The 17,534-nt window shown below is 49.3% G+C and overlaps 1 protein-coding gene across 1 annotated transcript; it reads left to right on the forward strand.

Annotated features, from left to right (window-relative positions):
* Positions 1-3,855: 3,855 nt before the first annotated feature.
* Positions 3,856-11,317, forward strand: LOC107158707 (2'-5'-oligoadenylate synthase 1-like). The gene is given in 6 exon segments (XM_015505202.2): positions 3,856-4,138; positions 5,374-5,659; positions 7,703-7,887; positions 8,839-9,071; positions 9,624-9,777; positions 10,862-11,317. Coding segments are annotated over 6 exon segments (1,182 nt in total). The 5' UTR covers positions 3,856-3,961; the 3' UTR covers positions 11,009-11,317.
* Positions 11,318-17,534: the final 6,217 nt, after the last annotated feature.

Genomic DNA, 17,534 nt, shown 5'->3' on the forward strand with positions numbered 1-17,534 from the left:
GAATCACCTGGGGGATTTATTTTCAAAGCACCCTTGCCCTCCCTGTACCCAGATCCCACTAAACCCCAAAGCCGGGGTATAGGATTGTATTTTCAGGCTCATGTCTGTGACTCCCACCTCCCTGATGATTCTGAAAATGGCTGCCTTCAAAGTTGCCTTCAAATTTCTCCTGCAGTTCAGCTAGCTGCCACCAGAGGGACAAAGGTGCCCGCAGGTGGGGCCCCCAGGGACCCTTCCCTTGCTGGTGGCAGCAGAAGTCAATAATCAATAGGGCTGCTTTCCTGACTCCTTCCCAACACGGCCTCCCAGGCAGCCACCGCCAGTCACAGGGGTAGTTGTAAAAAAAATAATTCCCATCCCGAAAACGGCTTCTCTCCTTTCCCAACAGGCCAAGGAGAATACGCATGGGGAGAGTTTGCCTGGTAGACAGAAGGCACCCAGGACACACCCGCCTTTTAATTCATCCAGGCCAGCATTCAAATCCCGCTGGTCACAGTCTAGCTGTGCACTTGTGGCCCGGTCACTTTACCTCTCTGAGTCTCAGTTTTCTCATCTGGAATATGGGCTCATGAGTAGAACCTTCAGAGAGTTACTAAGGGACATCCATGGAGTCGTCTGTGAAGAGTCCCTGCCACAAGTGGGGGCTTGACAAAGCCATTCAGTCAGCCAGTTCTGAGCTAGGGCTCCACGCCCTCACAGAGCTCACATGGGGAAAGGCGCCGGGGCTGGCTTTGGTGGTGCACTGACATGGGGGAGGAGCGAGGCGGAGAGCAGATCCCAAGGTCTCTGCACAGATGGGAGCAGAAGCTGCAGAGACGGTGTCTGTTCTGGGCAGGAGCCAGAGGCCAGGACAAGCTGCTGAGATCTGGAGGTCCAGGTCTCCCATGGGGGTTCAAAGGTCAAGCCGAGGAAAGGGGCCCCGGGGCTTGTGGATATTGTTGAAAGCAGCGCAGCCCCTGCCCTGGCTGGGCGATGGCCACGTAGATTGAACACTCCCCTCCTGCAACCCTCCAAGGTGGCCCCCTCAGCCCAACCCGATGTGCACTGGGTGAGACGATCCTAGGAGGGCCATGGAAACATGAAGTCACCTAAGAGGTGCAATTTGCTTGGGTTGGGTCCATATTTGCTGCATGACCTCCAGCAAATCACTCACCTCTTGTCCTTCTCTTACGTGGGTGGGACCTCAGAGGGTCAGGATTCCCTAGCATGATGGGCCTCAGTCATGCAACCAAAACCAAGACTGTCCCGCCCAGAGGACAGGCCTCTGGCCACAGCTATTGCCAAAGCTTTCTCAAGTGACACAAGAAACAATCATCAGGGTTTCCTGTTTCTGTTTCTTTAAAGGAAGTGATCACAGGGCCACCAGCAAAGGACAACAAGGGCACCCCTGGGCATCCTTGAATTTCTCTAGTTATTTCCTCAATAGTTCACCACTTTCCCATCTGGCTGGCAGCCTGCTCTATGCGGTGGGGGGGGGGGGCACTCTTCTGACATCTTCCAAAGAATTGGGAGTTGGTCTTCTAAGGACAGTTTCCTTGGACGCTCAAGTTGGATCTGCTTCTAGATAATTGGCGAAAGTCTGCATTTTATTAGAAGCTACAGTTGCCATGATCAACGCACCCCGAAACCGGCAAGAAAGGCGAGCTTCGCACACAGGACCGACCCCTCCGTGGGTCCAGGTAACTGTCTAGCTGGTTAAGAAGGGTGGCTGAGAACATGGCCACTTGGCATCTATAGAACACTCCAGCCAAAAACCGAAACATACATTCTTGGGCCGGGGCTGGGGCTCAGTGGCAGAGCACTCGCCTAGGACGTGGGAGGCCCTGGGTTCGATCCTCAGCACCGCATAAAATTAAATAAATAAAATAACCGCATTATGTCCGACTACAACTAAAAAAAAAAAAAAAAACCCGACCACATCCTTCTTAAGCCCACGTAGAACATTGACCAAGGTAGACCACAAAGACTGCATTCTGGGCCAGAAACAAACCTTAACGAAGTTGAAAGAAAATTTCTTTTTACTGCAATGAAATGGAAGGAGAACTGAATAAAAGAAAGAGAGCCAGAAAACTCCAAAATTCAATAGCACATTTCTAAATGATGCATGCGGCCAAGAAGTCTCAAGAGAGGTTTAAGAATATTTTGAAGAAAACGAAAATGGCGAAAAAAAAAAAAAAAAAAACTACCAAAATACATGAAAGTACAACTTAGAGGGAAATTTCAACCTAGCATTGAATGCATGGATTGGAAAAAAGAAAAAAATAAATAAATGGAGCAGGGCGGAGTGCTAGGGCAGTAGAACTGTCCTGTACAGTTCCATAACAGAGGACCTTGACCTTGTCCGTTTGAAAATTGCCCTCCACCAGCAGGTAGCCTTATCCCGAGGAATGAAATAGACCAATTTTTATCATACGCACATACAAATAAACACCTATGAAACCTACTGTTACGTACGATTATAATATGCCAATAAAACAGTGTCTGATTTTATTTCTTAATCGGGTGATGAAAATGCAGAGGAATATTTAAAAAAACAAACAAACAGAAAAGAGTGTGAGAAACTGATGTGACTCCATTTTTAAAAATAAATACATAACAGCAGCTTCTACCTCAAGGCCTGTCCTAAGGAAGGGGGCGTGACCCTTGTCCTTGGAAAAACCCACAGAGCACTCCTAAGCACATCCCCACCCTGCTGAGTTGTTTGTCTGTAAATAACAGGAGAGATCTGAGGTGCCAAGTGTCCCTGACTCAGTTAGGCTAGGTGGGGACCCATAGCAACCCCCTAGCAACCTCCAATCAGCATGAGACAGGGAAAATACCTGGGATGCCAGATGACCCCCCAGTAGTTTATGGTGGTTGATAACATGTTGGGAAACCATGTAGTTCAGCACGTACACCCCTCGTGGCCTAAACCAATCAGTTCAAAGGAATCCCCCTCTTGTACTAGCCAATCACCCCTACCCAACTTGTTCCCGCCAGTGAATGTGCTAATCAATGTTAAGAGTTGTTGTTTGATTTTCCCGCGGTGTGGAACAATTTGCTGTGTGATGTTGTGATGCATAGAGTATCCCCAAAAACTTATAAAATCTCACTGCACAAAGGACTGGGGCTCACTCCCTGGGACTCCTGCAACGGAGCGGTTGTGAGTCCAGGCTTGAGCTTGCAATAAAGACTCTTGTGTGATTGCATCGGATTCGGCTCCTGGAGGTCTATTGGGGTCCCAGGAATCTGGCATAACAAGTGAAGCTTTTGACTCTCTTTTGAGGCACTCAGGACAGGAGGACCACAAGTTCAAAGGTAACCGGGCAACTTAGCAAAACCCTGTCTCCAAATAAAATAAAAAGGGCTGGGGAATGTGGTTCAAGGATAGAGCACCCCTGGGTTCAATCCCTAGTACAGAGAGAGAAAGAGAGAGAGAGAGAGAGAAGAGTAGAGTATAATACCATTTAAAAACTGGATGAATGAATGAACTACATGTGTGTTTGTGTGACACAGAAAAACATCTGAAAACCTCTCCACTGGATGCTTGGGGGCTTGGGGTCCTGAGCCATCTTCTCTCTGCCTGGTTTTTGTCTTCTTGCCTTCTTGCCTATGTACACATGGCTATAAGAAAAAAAAATCTTGAGAGGCTGCTAAATAATTTTTTAACAACAACAAAAGACCAGGAAGGAAGCCCTAAATTGGTTTGTGGACGGGATTTCTCTTGCCTGGGAGCTTCAAAACAACATTTCAGAGTCTCAAGAAACACCAGCTGCTGGTCCAGGGACACAGGGAAATTGCAGAAGTGGGGGAGGGGTGGGTGCACTTGGGGCTGGAATCCTCCGGGCGGGGCATGTATTTGCTAAGCAGAAATGCAAAGTTTCCTGCTAAGGAAACGAAACCAACAGCTCAGGCTCCTTGGCAGAAAGGATAAAGGCTGAGCCAGCAGGTCTCCGAGGCTGTTTCCCCTCCACCGGGCACCATGGCTCTCAGAAGCGTCTCTGCCTCAGACCTTGATAAGTACATAGAAGACCATCTCCTGCCAGACACATGATTCCGCAAGGAAGTCAAAAAGGCCATCCACATCATCTGCAGTTTCTTAAAGGAAAGGTGTTTCCAAGGTGCTTCTCACCGCGTGCGGGTGTCTAAGGTGGTCAAGGTGAGCCCCGTGCTGCTGTCCAGGGCAGGGGTGGCTGCGTGGGTAAGCAGTCCCACAGAGAGGGAGAGAGTCAGACCACAGAGCAGGCATGCACAGTGAGCCGGGGCACAGAGGTCTCCGAGGCTCCTTTCTGGTTTTTCCCATATCACAGATACAACCACAGCCTGTTAAAATCAATTCTGATGTGAGGTCCTGCATCCGCATTGTTAAGACGCATCCTGGGTGAAGTTCATGATCCTCTGTCCCAGGCTATGTCCATATCAGAGATGGGGAAACAGGGGCCCAGCTCTGATAAACAATTTGCTGATAGGTGGCAAGGCTGGAGATTCACCATTTCTGCAGTCTCATGAGCTGTTCAGAGCATGTTTGAAAAGCAAATAGCACCTATTGGCTGTGAGATCTTGAGCAAGTTACTTAACTTCTCTGTGCCCCAATTTTCTCATCTCACAGGTCCATGCAGGTTAAGGAAAATAACTGTGCAAATCAGCATGATCTAGTCTGGGGTGTTGCTATGGTGTGGATATGAGGTGTCCCTCAAAAGCTCCTGGGTTAATTAATGCAGGAATGTTCGGAGGTGAAGTGATTGGATGGTGAGAGCTGTGACCTAATCTGTCCATCCTGGCTGAATTGACTCACTGGATGGTGACTATAGTCAGCTGGGGCATGACTGGAGGAGGTGGGTCACTGGGGACATGCCTGGAAGCGTTCACCTTCCCCCTGTAGTCCCTTCCTCCCCCTGCCTCACCTTGAGCCCAGAGCAATGGAGTCAGGCAACCACCATGAACTAAACCTCTCAAACCATGAGCCAAAATATACTTCCCTCCTCTAATTTGTTTCTGATAGGTATTTTGGTCACAGGGATGCAGAGCTGACTGTTACAGGTGTGTAACAAGAGAAGATAACAGAGTACAAGGGAGTAAAGAACAGACACTTCAATAAGCACCCAGGGCTTGACTGGCATCTTTGCTGCCTACCGGCTGGGTGATTGAGCTGCTATATAATCTCACTGTGCAGATTTCCCCATTTGTAAAATGGAAACAAACAATAACAGTATCAAATGCATAGAGTCCTTGTGAGCATTGTAGAAGTGAAGATTTGAAACGCCCTCTGAACCGTGGCTAGTGCTTGATTGTTAGTGATTGTGCTTAGCTCTTTATATGGCGAGGCTCTTCTCACTAAGTGTCAATTATCACTCTTGTTGTGTTTTTGTTGTTGATGTTGTTTTTTTTTTTTAGGGTGGCTCCTCGGGCAAAGGCACTACCCTCAGAGGCCGGTCTGATGCGGACCTGGTTGTCTTCCTTGAAAATCTCACCAGTTTTGAGGATCAGTTACGACGCCGGGGAGAGTTCATCACAGAAATTAAGAAACAACTGGAAGCATGTCCGAAAGAGAAGTTTGATGTGAGGTTTCGGATTCAGAGTTCACGATGGTCCAATCCCCGTGTGCTCAGCTTCGTGCTGAGTTCCTCTGACCTCAGTGAAGAGGTGGAGTTTGATGTGCTGCCCGCTTTTGATGCCCTGGGTGAGCACTCCTGGCCCCGGGGATCAGCCTTCCTCCTCCATGGTCCTCTTTCCTATTTCTGAGCTGCAATCTCGCATGGTTTGAGGGTTTTACCCAAACAGCGTGACCATTTAAAGCTACAGGCTGTGGGGAGGTTTTAGAGTTTCACCTGGGGCAGGTGAACCCATAAGATCACAGAAGGGGTGTTTAATAGCAAACTGGCACAACTAGGGGACGGGGGCATCTCTTAAAAAATATCTGCAAAGTATACAGCCTCTGTTAGTGGCAAAGTGTATGGGCTGCATCTTTGAAAGATGGAGCAACCTAGATCTAGCTCAAAGCTAATGTTCCTCTTATCCTCTCCCAGTGCTGAGGGAACCTTACACTCATACTGAGGGTTGGGTATCTGCGGGGTCAAGGGGACAAGACCCAGAACCTCTCAGAGGTGCAATTTTTACATCAAGAAAACTGACTTAATCGCACCTCCTCTGTCTGTCTGTCATTATTTAAAGATTTTTTAAAATTATTATTTTTGGTATCAGGGATTGAACCTAGGGGTGCTTAACCACTGAGCCACATCCCCAGCCCTTTTTATTTTTTATTTTGAGACAGGGTCTTGCTGAGTTGCTTAGAGTCTCACTAGGTTGCTGAGGCTGGCCTCAAATTTGCAATTCTCCTGCCTCAGCCTCCTGAGGAGGGGATTACAGGCATGCACCACCCAGCCTGGCTAAGAATTAAATGATAATCTACATTAAGCTCTTACATCTAGCCGGTCACTGTAGGTCTTCAAAACCACCCGTTCCCAACTCTACACGAACATCACCCTGGACCATCACAGTGAACTCACAGCGGGGACTTCACGGAACATTTATTTTAAATGTTGGAGGGCGACACAGCAACTACATCCTGCTACTATGGTCCTATGGGGGGTTCTTGTTGGCCTAGAGAAGCTATGACAATATATATATTCTAAATGTGCCAGGAAAATGAGAATGACTGGGATTCTGCATTGGGCACTTGGGTACAATGGTTAGAAAAAAATAAGAGGGAGAGAGAAGAGATTAGAAGAGAAGCAAGCTGCAGGCAGAGGGCAGCACCAGAGGCCAAGGGGTGGAGGTGGGACGAGGGCAGAACAGGCGGAGAAACCATAGGAGGCCGAAGTCGGAATGGAGTGAGGAGGACAGGGAGGAGCCACTCAGAAATGAGTCCAGAGAGCCGTCCCACAGAAGCCCCCGAGCTCAGTAATGGCCTTCTCCTGAGCACCATGGGCAGAAGTTTCCATCAAGTGGGGACATGACATGACCAGGTCTGTATTTGGGGGACGGCAGTGGGCTGGAGGAGGGGGCCATCCAGCCAACCCCCGCAAGCACAGATTATCTGTGAATGCCTACTGTGCGCCATGACCAGGAAGAAGCTGTCTGGGTTGCATGTGTGTCTAGACCTCTTTATCTAGATAAACTGGACAGCCTGTTGCTTCTAGAACCCTGCTCAACCAAGCCACGTTAGATCACATGAAGCAGGAGGGAAAGTACGCAGTCCGTCAAGAGATGTGGTCCACACAGCAACCACGAGGCTGTGGCCACGTGTACTGTATCCCGGTAAACTGAGTTGTTAAAGCAGGAGTGCACACTCAAATAAAAGGCAAGGACATCAGCCAGTGACATCAGCATTTATTTCTGTCAAGTATTGTGACTGGCAGCACAATAGGTTCACCACCAACAGCACCATCACAGGTGGGCTGCAGGAGGAGGGAGAAAGAAAGGGAGGGGAGGGGACATGGAGGGAAGAAGGTCTTTCTAGGCTTAATTCTGGGTGGTTTCTCCTAATCTACCTTCCAATTAACTGAGCTTCTCTCTAGCTGTGTCTATATGACCTCACTAAGTGACAGGAATTTTTCAGCTGCATTGTACTCTTACGGGGCCACCGTCATTATATGCAAGCTACTGCTACCCAAAATGTGGGACTATATAAGGAATGATGCTTTCTGTCCTTTCCACTGAACCCCACAGAGTGACCCCAAGAACCTCAGAGGAGGACTGACATCTCAAACTTCCACTCTAACAGGTCAGTTAACCAAAGGCTACAGACCCAGCCCCCAGATCTATGTCAAGCTCATCGAGGAGTGCACCTCCCAGCAGCTAGAGGGCGAGTTCTCCACCTGCTTCACAGAGCTACAGCGAGCCTTCCTGAAGCAGCGTCCCACCAAGCTCAAGAGCCTCATCCGTCTGGTCAAGCACTGGTTCCAACTGGTATGGCCATCTTGCCAGGCCATTTGTGGTCTGGATAGGGAGGAGAAAGGGGAGGCAGAGAAAGAAGGGATGTGGAGGGAGAGGGGCAGGTGAAGGGAAATAAAGGGAAGGGGAGAGGGGAGAGAGAAGAAAGAGAGGTGGAGGGGGTAATGGAGAGATGGAGAAAGGAGAGCTGCAGGAGGAGGGAGAAAGAAAGGGAGAGGAGGGGACATGGAGGGAAGAAGGTCTTTCTAGGCTTAATTCTGGATGGTTTCTCCTAATCTACCTTCCAGTTAATGGAGCTTCTCTCTAGCTGTGTCTAATTTATAGTTGTTAGCTGTCATTTTTGTCCTAAATTTCTGTTTCATTCTTTTTCCAATCTGCCATGATACTTTCTATAGCTTCTAATTCCCTCATATTTCAAGCTTTTATTTCTTTGGATATGATATCCCTAGTTATTTTAAAGTCTGTGTGCTTAATCCTTCAATATTGAAGGTTTTGTGTGTTGATTATTGTGTCTCTTTTTTTCTTCTGGTCTTCACTTTTGGTGTCTTATTTTCTTGGGTGCCTGGTTATCTACGTGCTGGTCATTGTACTTGTGAAATGCAGAATGAGGCTCCAAGAGTCTAAACCATCTGCTAGAGTCAGACAATGGATTCAAATCCAGAGCAGTAAGAATTCAGAGCTCAGACTCTCATCAGGGCTCAGTTCCCTTTTCCTATAAAGAGTCAGATAGAAAAAATAAAAAAATAAAGAGTCAGATAGTTCATCTTTTAGACTTTGTAGGAGATGTGGTGTCTGTCCAAACACAACTCTGTCATTGCAACAGAATTGGCTATATATAAATGAATGGGCATGACTGTGTGCCAATAAAACTTATTCACAAAAACATGGCAGGCTGGATTTAGCCTGTGAGAATGGACTTTACACAGAAGCTGGACCTGCCATTTCTGATTGTTCTCTTCTTCTCAGTGTAAGGAGAAGCTTGGAAAGCCGCTGCCACCCCAGTATGCCCTGGAGTTGCTCACAGTCTATGCATGGGAGCGTGGGAGTGGAGAATCTGAGTTCAAAATGGCTCAGGGATTTCAGACTGTCTTGGGATTAGTCATAGACTACCAGCAGCTTTGCATCTACTGGATGAAATATTACGACTTTGAAGACCCCATTATCAGAACCTACTTAACCCAGCAGCTCAAGAAACCTAGGTACCTACCCCATCCCCACATGGCTTAGCTCCCCACAGGAAGGAATGCCCAGGCACAGCTGCAATCAGAACTGAAATAAAAATGGCAGCAGCAATAATAATAACTACTGCCAGGAGGGGAAAGCTTGCGTGGACTCACCTGTCCTAACACGACAGCCAAACTCCTCCCTGTGCTGCGGACTTGGATGGACACTTTGTCAGGTTCCAGTCACCACTGAGTGCTCACTGTGTATGAGATCATCTCCACCCTGCGCCCTTTGAGCCAGGCACGTTCAGATCTCCCCCAGTCACAGATGAGGAAACTGAGGCAGGAGAGGTCAAGTGACCTGCCCCAGGGCACAGCACGCTCAAGGGCAGAGGTGGGATTGGAACCCGGGCCTATGTGTAAAGGTCCCTTCCTCATGGGTCTGCCCACTGAGGGGTAGTGCCTTGCTGGGTCCCTCCTGCCCGAGTTCCAGCTTGTCCCAGGTTCCTGTCAGCTCTGGCAGAAGCACTGGGCTCCCTGGACACCGCCCTGGCTCCTCCCCATCCATTTCCAAATGTTTCTTTTCAGGCCTGTGATTCTGGACCCTGCAGACCCTACAGGAAATGTGGGAGGTGGAAATCCAGAGGGCTGGTATCGGCTGGCGCAGGAGGCCAAAGCCTGGCTGAAGTCACGGTGCTTTCAGAAACGGGATGGGTCCCCAGTGGGCATCTGGGATGTGCCGGTGAGACCTTCTGCTTCCTTCCCATGGTCCATCCCACCCGCTCCATACAGCTTCAACATTCTCCATGTGACTGGGTGACCTGGATGGCTCTATGAATATAGGTGACCTTGAGCAAAAGGTCAAGACCAGTCTCAAAGAAATGACTTCTTGCTAGAGGTCACCCATGCTCAAGGAGTTGCGGGCTGTGCTCCCCCTTTGAGTCATTTTGGCCCCAGTCACAGAAGTCATGGAATTTCCACAACCCGTGTCCAGAGTTCATTCCACTAAGAGTAGCAATAAATAATACAATCCCCACTTACTGAGTGTCTGCTTCGGGCTCAGGTTTCGTCCCAAGCCCTTTAACACAGGTGACCTCATTAAATCTTCCCAATGATTCTGAGCTACACTTACTGTCACCCCATCTTAGGAATGAGAAAAAGAGGCTCCAGAGGTGATATCACTTGCTCAAGGACACTCAGCTAAGGAGAGGTGGGGCTGAGATTAAAAGTCTGTGGATGCCGGGCGCAGAGGTGCACGCCTGTAATCCCAGGGGCTCAGGAGGCTGAGGCAGGAGGATTGCAAGTTCAAAGCCAGCCTCAGCATCTGAGTGATGCCCTAAGCAACTTGGCAAGACCCTGACTCTAAATAAAATATTTAAAAAGGGCTGGGGATGTGGCTCAGTTGTTAAGTACCCCGGGTTCCATCCCTGGTACCAAAAATAAAACCTCTGAGTTCTCCAGAGCCTGTGCTCAGGTCACTGTGCTAACCAGCCTCCTGGCAAATGGGAGGCTCAGCCTCAGGTGACTTGACTGTGTCACATGACTAAGTAGGGGCAGAGGGACCTGAACTTGAAGTTTTCCACTCCGGGGTTGGGGTCCTTTGGATACTAGGGGACTGGTGATGTCGCAGCCAGGTTCCCAGGGAGCAGATTCAGGGATGTTCTGGGTGAGCACCTCCCGGACCAACACCTTCCCAGCAGCTGGGACTTGCTAGTCCTTCCTTGAGAGGGGTCCAACTGGACAGTCACAATGTCCACTGTCACTGACATCCAGTTCCAAGGTGGGAAGAAGGCACCCTGATGTGACCACGTGTTTCCCCTTTGCAGCACACGAGGGACCTTGGGACTGCGTGGCCATTTCAGCAGAGGGGCTACATCGGGACAGCCGAAGACGCTGACCTCCGGTGCCAGAGCACATACCAGGCAGACCTCCTTCCCCAGGAGGACGGGAACTGGACATGCACCATCCTGTGACCCCCTGTGTGTCTGAGGGGAGGCAGCTCTAGAGTCCCCCGAAGAGCCGCCCCATACCAGGTGCAGCTCTGGACCCAGAGAAATCGAGGCACTGCCTGTGTCCTAAGCAAGAGGCGCCCTTGGGGTGAGAGTCCAGCCCCTGACCACTCCCCTTCCTGCTTCTTCCAGGTGCATTTCCCACAGCCCAGCCCCCTCTGCCCGCCCCAGTCTCTGAAAACTTTCCGGCGAGAGAGATTTAGACAGAGCAGAATTCAGTCTCGACTTTCATCTGTTCAATTATCAATAACAATAAATGAAAATAACAGCAAAGGTCTTTCTTGGGTGTTTATTAACTTCAAGGCAAAGAGCCAAGAAGTACAGAAGAAGTACAGATGCCAATGCGTGTGTGTGCCATCAATTCAACTAGAAAAATTTTACTTTATTTTATTTTGGGGGGGAGGGGGTACCAGGGATTGAAGTCAGAGGTCCGTGCCCTGAGCCCCATCCCCAGCCCTATTTTGTATTTTATTTAGAGACAGGGTCTCACTGAGTTGCTTAGCACCTCACCATTGCTGAGGCTGGCTTTGAACTCGAGATCCTCCTGCCTCAGCCTCCTGCGCCGCTGGGATCACAGGCCTATGTCGCTGCTCCAGACATAGAAATATTTTATTTTTGCACTCTTACTGTGCCAAACACAGGTCTGACCCTGGGAACACAGCCACAAAGCAGACAAAAATCCCTATTCTTATGGAGTTGACACCTTGATGCTGGATGGTTTGAGATCCTTCCCGTTTTCTTTTTATAAGTAATTCCAAGACAAGCAAGCATCCTCCGTTAATCCTTATGCACAGCTCTAGGAAAATTTCTAGAATAGGAGAGACTAGCCACTTAAAATGCAGCCACCTCAAATCCAGATGTGCTGCGAGTACAGCACATATACAGGCTTTTAAGACTTTGCACAAAGAAAAAGTCAAATTCTTGACAACTGATAATTGAAAAACTCGGTTGTGTATTGAAGTGACCATTTTTTGATATTTTGAGTTAAATCAAAAGGAACTTCATCTTTTTCCTTTTTCAATGCAGCTATCCGAAAACGTGACAAACGCGGCTTGCGTTGCAGTCTAGAGGACAGCCCTGCCCTCGGGGTGGGGCTCTGGGCTGAATAATAGGCTCCGCCCACTCACGTTTCTATGTCATCGCGCTGTCCTGGGTACCAAGAAGCTGCATTTCATTTCTAGGACTCCAAAATGTGAAGCTCCTCTAAATGCAGACGGTCCCAGCTCATGAATAAACACGGAAGAACCAACGCTCTTATCGCCTGGGTCCCTGGCCACCAGAGTGGCCCGCCAGCAGTCTTCCTTCTGTCCTTACGTCCCTCCTTTCAATCCCCAGCAGCGCTGATGGATGGATTTCGCTCTAATAAATGCAGGACCCTGAGGACCTGAGGACCAGCAGCCTGCTCCCTCCATCCTTGAACTTGACTCACTTAACTGCCCTGTGGCCCGGGCACCTCACACACTGAAGTCCCACGTCTTCCTACCCTGGTGACCACAGGAACCAGAAGCACGGATGTCTGAGGACAGCAGAATATGGAAGTCCCGGCCCAACCAGAGAGCAGAGCACCCTTCTCTGCCTCCGGGATCTACGTGGGTGCCCCGCAGACAGGATGGCGCCCACCTCCCGATTTCCGTGCCAAGCTCCCCTGCAAACACCCTCACAGATGCACCCAGAAAGAACATGCCCATAAATAACGGCCCATGCTCCCTGGGTACCTCAGCCCAGTCGAGGCGACACATGGACTTAACCACGGAGTCCTCCTCCTCGTGGAGAGGGGAATGGGCTACGGTGGCTGTCCTTTATCACAGGATGAGCCACACAGCTTTAAAGTGGCCGGTACAATAGGCTGAATAAGGGGCTCTGGTCCATTAGCAGAGAGTGCTCCTGTGTGTGCTGGGGCATCACAGGGTCCTGAACCCCAGGGCGCCCTGCATCCTCTTTAGTCAACCGGGTTCCAGCATGAAAACTGGCTCAGGTCCAAAAACCAGGTCAGGGCCCGTCACCTTGGCTTCTTCTAATGACCCACAGTGGGTGGTCTCCCTCTGGGCTGAGGATCAGCTGAGCCCCGAGGATGCCACGTTGTATTAACCACATCCACAACTCTCTGTGGCCTGGACCTCCCCCCCCACCCCCTGCTTCATCCCCCCATGGTAACCACGGCATCCACTGCCCCCCATCGTGCCAAGGTCCTATCATCCCCTCCACCACCACCAATGAAAGTCCTTCCCAAAAGGACAACATGGAAACCCTTGAAGATGCCAGCTCCCTCTCTCCAGCACACTCCTTTGGCTCCTCTGGGCCTTCCCCAGGGTCCTTCTGGACTTACACAGCACGTGCAATGTTTAAACATCTCCGTCCACTGATGGTTCCTTTGTTGTGCAAAAGGCTTTTAGGACGACACAGTCCCCCTTGTCTATTTGTGCATTTAGTGTGGGTGTGGGCGTGAGATTCGCCTGTGTCAGCTGATTTTTGACAAGTTTGCCAGGACTACAGAACGGGGGAAAGACAGGCTCTTCAACACACACTGTTGGGAAAACTCGATATCCACGTGCAAAGAATAACGCTGAACCCTTACCTCACACCATAGGCCAAAATCGACTCAGAATGGAATGAAGGCTGAAACACAATGTCCTGAAAATAAAACTCCTAGAAGTCTTGGCGATGACTTCATAGATATGTCACCAAAGGCCCAGACACCTAAAGCATGTCTTATTAGATGGCGTTGAGGTCAGGGGCTGCTTATCCCCAGCAGTGTTTGTTGGAGAGACCCCCCCCTCTCCTGGCTGCTCTGCCAGGCCACTCTGACGTGCACCCAGAGCCCATCCATGGGCCAGTCTGTCTGGGGACTCTGGTTCTTCCCATTGGTGTATTTTTGTCTCCCTGAGTTAATCTGGCCTTGTCTTCAGTACTGGGGCTGGTGAGTCCTGACATCTTCAGGAAACCCCTTTCTCTGTTTCTCAAAACTCTGGCTCCTCTTGGCCATTCTATTTTGATGTGAATAGTAGAGTCAACTTGTGATGTTCTGCCCCGAATGTGAGAAATCGCACACGTTAGTTTAGGAATGGTCCGTGAACTTGGAATGTCTTTCGACTCATTTCTATACATCCTAACAACTGGGACGCGGATTTATTTTTTTGCCTACAAATCACCTTTCATGTCATTTGTGACAGGTATCCCTAGGGGTTTGTTTCACTGAGACTGTGCTTACTATATTTTCTTTAACTTTATTTGGTAATAGTTAGGAGACTTAAATGCTTTTAATGGTTATAAATACTTGGTTATAGCATCATATGTGATCTCTATGCTTTTCTGAATATTCTGAGTTTAGTATCTTTTTTTTGCAGTAAACTTGTATTATTTGTATAGTCATAAGAAATAACACAACAGTTTTTCTTTCAAAAATGTGTTTTTGAGAAGCCTTTGTCTCAGCTAAGCTCTGATAATTTGTGCAAATGCAGTCATCCCCGAGTCAGCTCCCAGGACTACAACAAAATACCTGAGATAATCAGAAAGAGGAAATGTACAATTTAAGCTCACAGTTGTGAGGGTTCCAGTTCATTGTTGATTGGCTCTGTTGCTTTGGGCCCGTGTGGAGAGAGCACATCATAGCTGAAGCCTATGGAGAAATAAAATGCCTGGCCTCATGGTCAGGGGGCAGAAGAGAAGGAAGAAGAGACCGGGGGTCCCAGTGTTGCCTTGGAGGCTGTTCAAGAACCTCCCATCAGGCCCCACTTCTGAACGATCCCACTACCTCCCACAGCACCACCCTGGGAACCAAGCCTCTAACCCACAGGTCTCTGAGGGATCCAGATTTTAGGACCAAGTATACAGAAAGCTCTGAGGCACTATTGTTTGGTGCTGCTAATTCAAGGACAAAATCAAGAGAAATCACACACGTTAGTTTAGGAATGGTCCGTGAACTTGGTGTGTCTTTCGACCCAGGAGCACGGGTGTGTGAGGAGGATCAACTTTGGATGCAAATCAAGGTGCCTGAGTGGAAACGGGTCGTGCATCTCCAGGGGAAGGGCCCTCCCCGCATTCTGGGCTCCACAAAACCAACAGAGGAGAGTTAATGTTTAGCCCAAAGAGAGGAGGGCAGAGTTCACGCTGGCAATAAGGACGCAGCTGAGATCTGGCAGGTGGCGGAACCTGGGACACACCATTGACAGGCCCACCCGGCCCCCTAGGCTGCCTGTCGAGGTTCCCCAGCTCAAAAGAGGGAGATTTTGCTGCTGCCTTTGGTCCCCTGGCTCCCTTCTCCTCCCACAATTCCTTTCTCCAGGCAACAGCTGGGGCCCCAGGGTCCCCCAGGGTCCCCCCAGTGCCTGATTCTTCCTCAGGCCACCACCCTGCACTGGTCCCTTGAACCCTCGGGGAAACTGGCTCTCCTCTGTCACATGGGGAACAATCACAGCTCTAAAAGTGTCTGCAGAGGATTTAGGGAGCAACTGGGTGATGGCACCTGATATATGGTTTATCCTAAAGGATGGAGCTTATGATTAAGATGATTCAAAAACATTGCCAAGGCCCTGCTCTGGGCCAGGTCCCAGGGGCCGTGCTGGGGAGGCAAAGGTGGATGAGGGAGTTGTCAGGGCTCATGTCACAGGAGACAGGCACTGTCTGTGAAAATCCTAATAAACAGAGCTATTTCACTTCTAATTATCTAATTAAAGTCTAATAAATATGATTATCTAGTAAATCACCTTATCATTTGTTAGAGGTGTGGGCAGGGGTGGCTGGAAGAGTCTCTTCCATGCCTCTGGCTTCTGGTGTCCTTGGGTTGTGGCTGAATTCCCCGCATCTCTGCCTCCAACGTCACATGATTTTTTCCCTTGGTGCGCGCGTCTCTGTCTAGGTTTCTCTTTCTTATAAGGAGACCAGTTGCATTGGATTAGGACTCACCCTGATGACCTTATTTTAACGTGGTTACTTCTGTAAAGACCCTATTTCCAAATAAAGTCATATTCTGAGGTCCTCGGGGAAGAACTGCAAAGTATGCTTTTGGAAAAAGACCACCCAGGAAGCACGTCCCAGCGGAGCGCCCTCTGTCGGCAATCACAGGCCCCTACAGCTCCCTGAAGCGCGGGCCGGTCCCCAGAACCCTCACACGCCCCTCCAGCTAGAAGGACCTCAGTACCCCAGCTTCACCGAAGGACCAAGGTCCCCTTTGGCTCCTGACAATCTGCACGGCCACATCAGCTTGACTTGGGAGCCTACTCTGGCTTCTTAAGAGTAAATCTGAAAAAATAAATAACAGGGCCCATTATAACTGAGACATTCCAGCCTCAAGCTGAGCTGCTGGGGCCCTTAGTCTGCAGTCTTGACTCAGGTCTCTGGATTGCCATTACTTATCTAGTTTCTTTCTTTTTTTGTTTCATTTCTTCCTTCCTTCTTTCCAGTGTGGGGGATTGAACCCAGGACATTGCTCTTGCTAGGCAAGCAGCTCTACCACTGAGCAACATCCCCATCCCCACTGAGGATGGACCCAGGGGCACTTAACCACCGAGTCACACCCCCTTCTTTAGTGTTATTTTAATTTTGAGACAGGGCCTAGCTAAGTTGTTTGAAGGCCTTATTTAATTGCTGAGGCTGGCTTGGAACTCATTCTCCTGCCTCAGTCTCCCAAGCCCCTGGGATCGGGTGTGCGCCACCACCCCCAGCCCACATAGGGTTTTTATGAGGATTAAATATAAAGTATTTGGAACAATGCCTGCTGTCTAGTAATGGCTCATAAATATAATCCCTTTTTAAATATTTATTTTTTAGTTGTAGTTGGACCCAATACCTTTATCTATTTATTTCTATGTGGTGCTGAGGATCAAACCCAGAACTTCGCACGTGGTAGGCGAACACTCTACCACTGAGCCACAACCCCAGCCCCTATAATCCCATTTTTATGGACGAGGAAATAGAGACTCAGGAGAGGCCAGTAATTTGCACAAGGTTGTACAGATAGGCACCAACTCCAACCCAAGTCCATCTGACTCCACAACCCTTCCTTTTCAAAATCTGAAACTCTTGCCTTAAATTATCTTTTTAATTTTTATTATTTAATTTGTATTCATTTATTTTATTGTTTTTTATTTACTTATTTATTTTGGGGGGGGGGTTGGTACTGGGGATTGAGCCCAGGTGCGCTTAACCCCGGAGCTATATCCCCACCCTTCTTATTTTGAGACAAGTTCTCTCCAAGCTTGTGGGGCACATTTCCTCCATTTGACAGATAACAAAATCCAGGCCCAGAGAAGCTAAGCGTCTCACATGGGCTGCACCGCAAAACAGGCTAGCCAGAACTGGGGTCTCCTGGCTGCCAGGGTAGGGTTGCTTCCTCCGGACTTTGTCACCGATTTCCCGTGGGCAGCCGGGGAGCCCCGCGGGAGGGCCGGCACACCTTCCTCGGTCCAGCTGCAGGTGCGCTGACCCGGGCTGGGCAGCGGGCGCGGCCGTCACAGGGGACGGAGGGGAGGAGGAAAACGGGAAACGAAACCGA

The sequence above is a fragment of the Marmota marmota genome, unplaced genomic scaffold (genome assembly GCF_001458135.2).
Source record: "Marmota marmota marmota unplaced genomic scaffold, marMar, whole genome shotgun sequence".
In the NCBI taxonomy this organism is placed as follows: domain Eukaryota; kingdom Metazoa; phylum Chordata; class Mammalia; order Rodentia; family Sciuridae; genus Marmota; species Marmota marmota.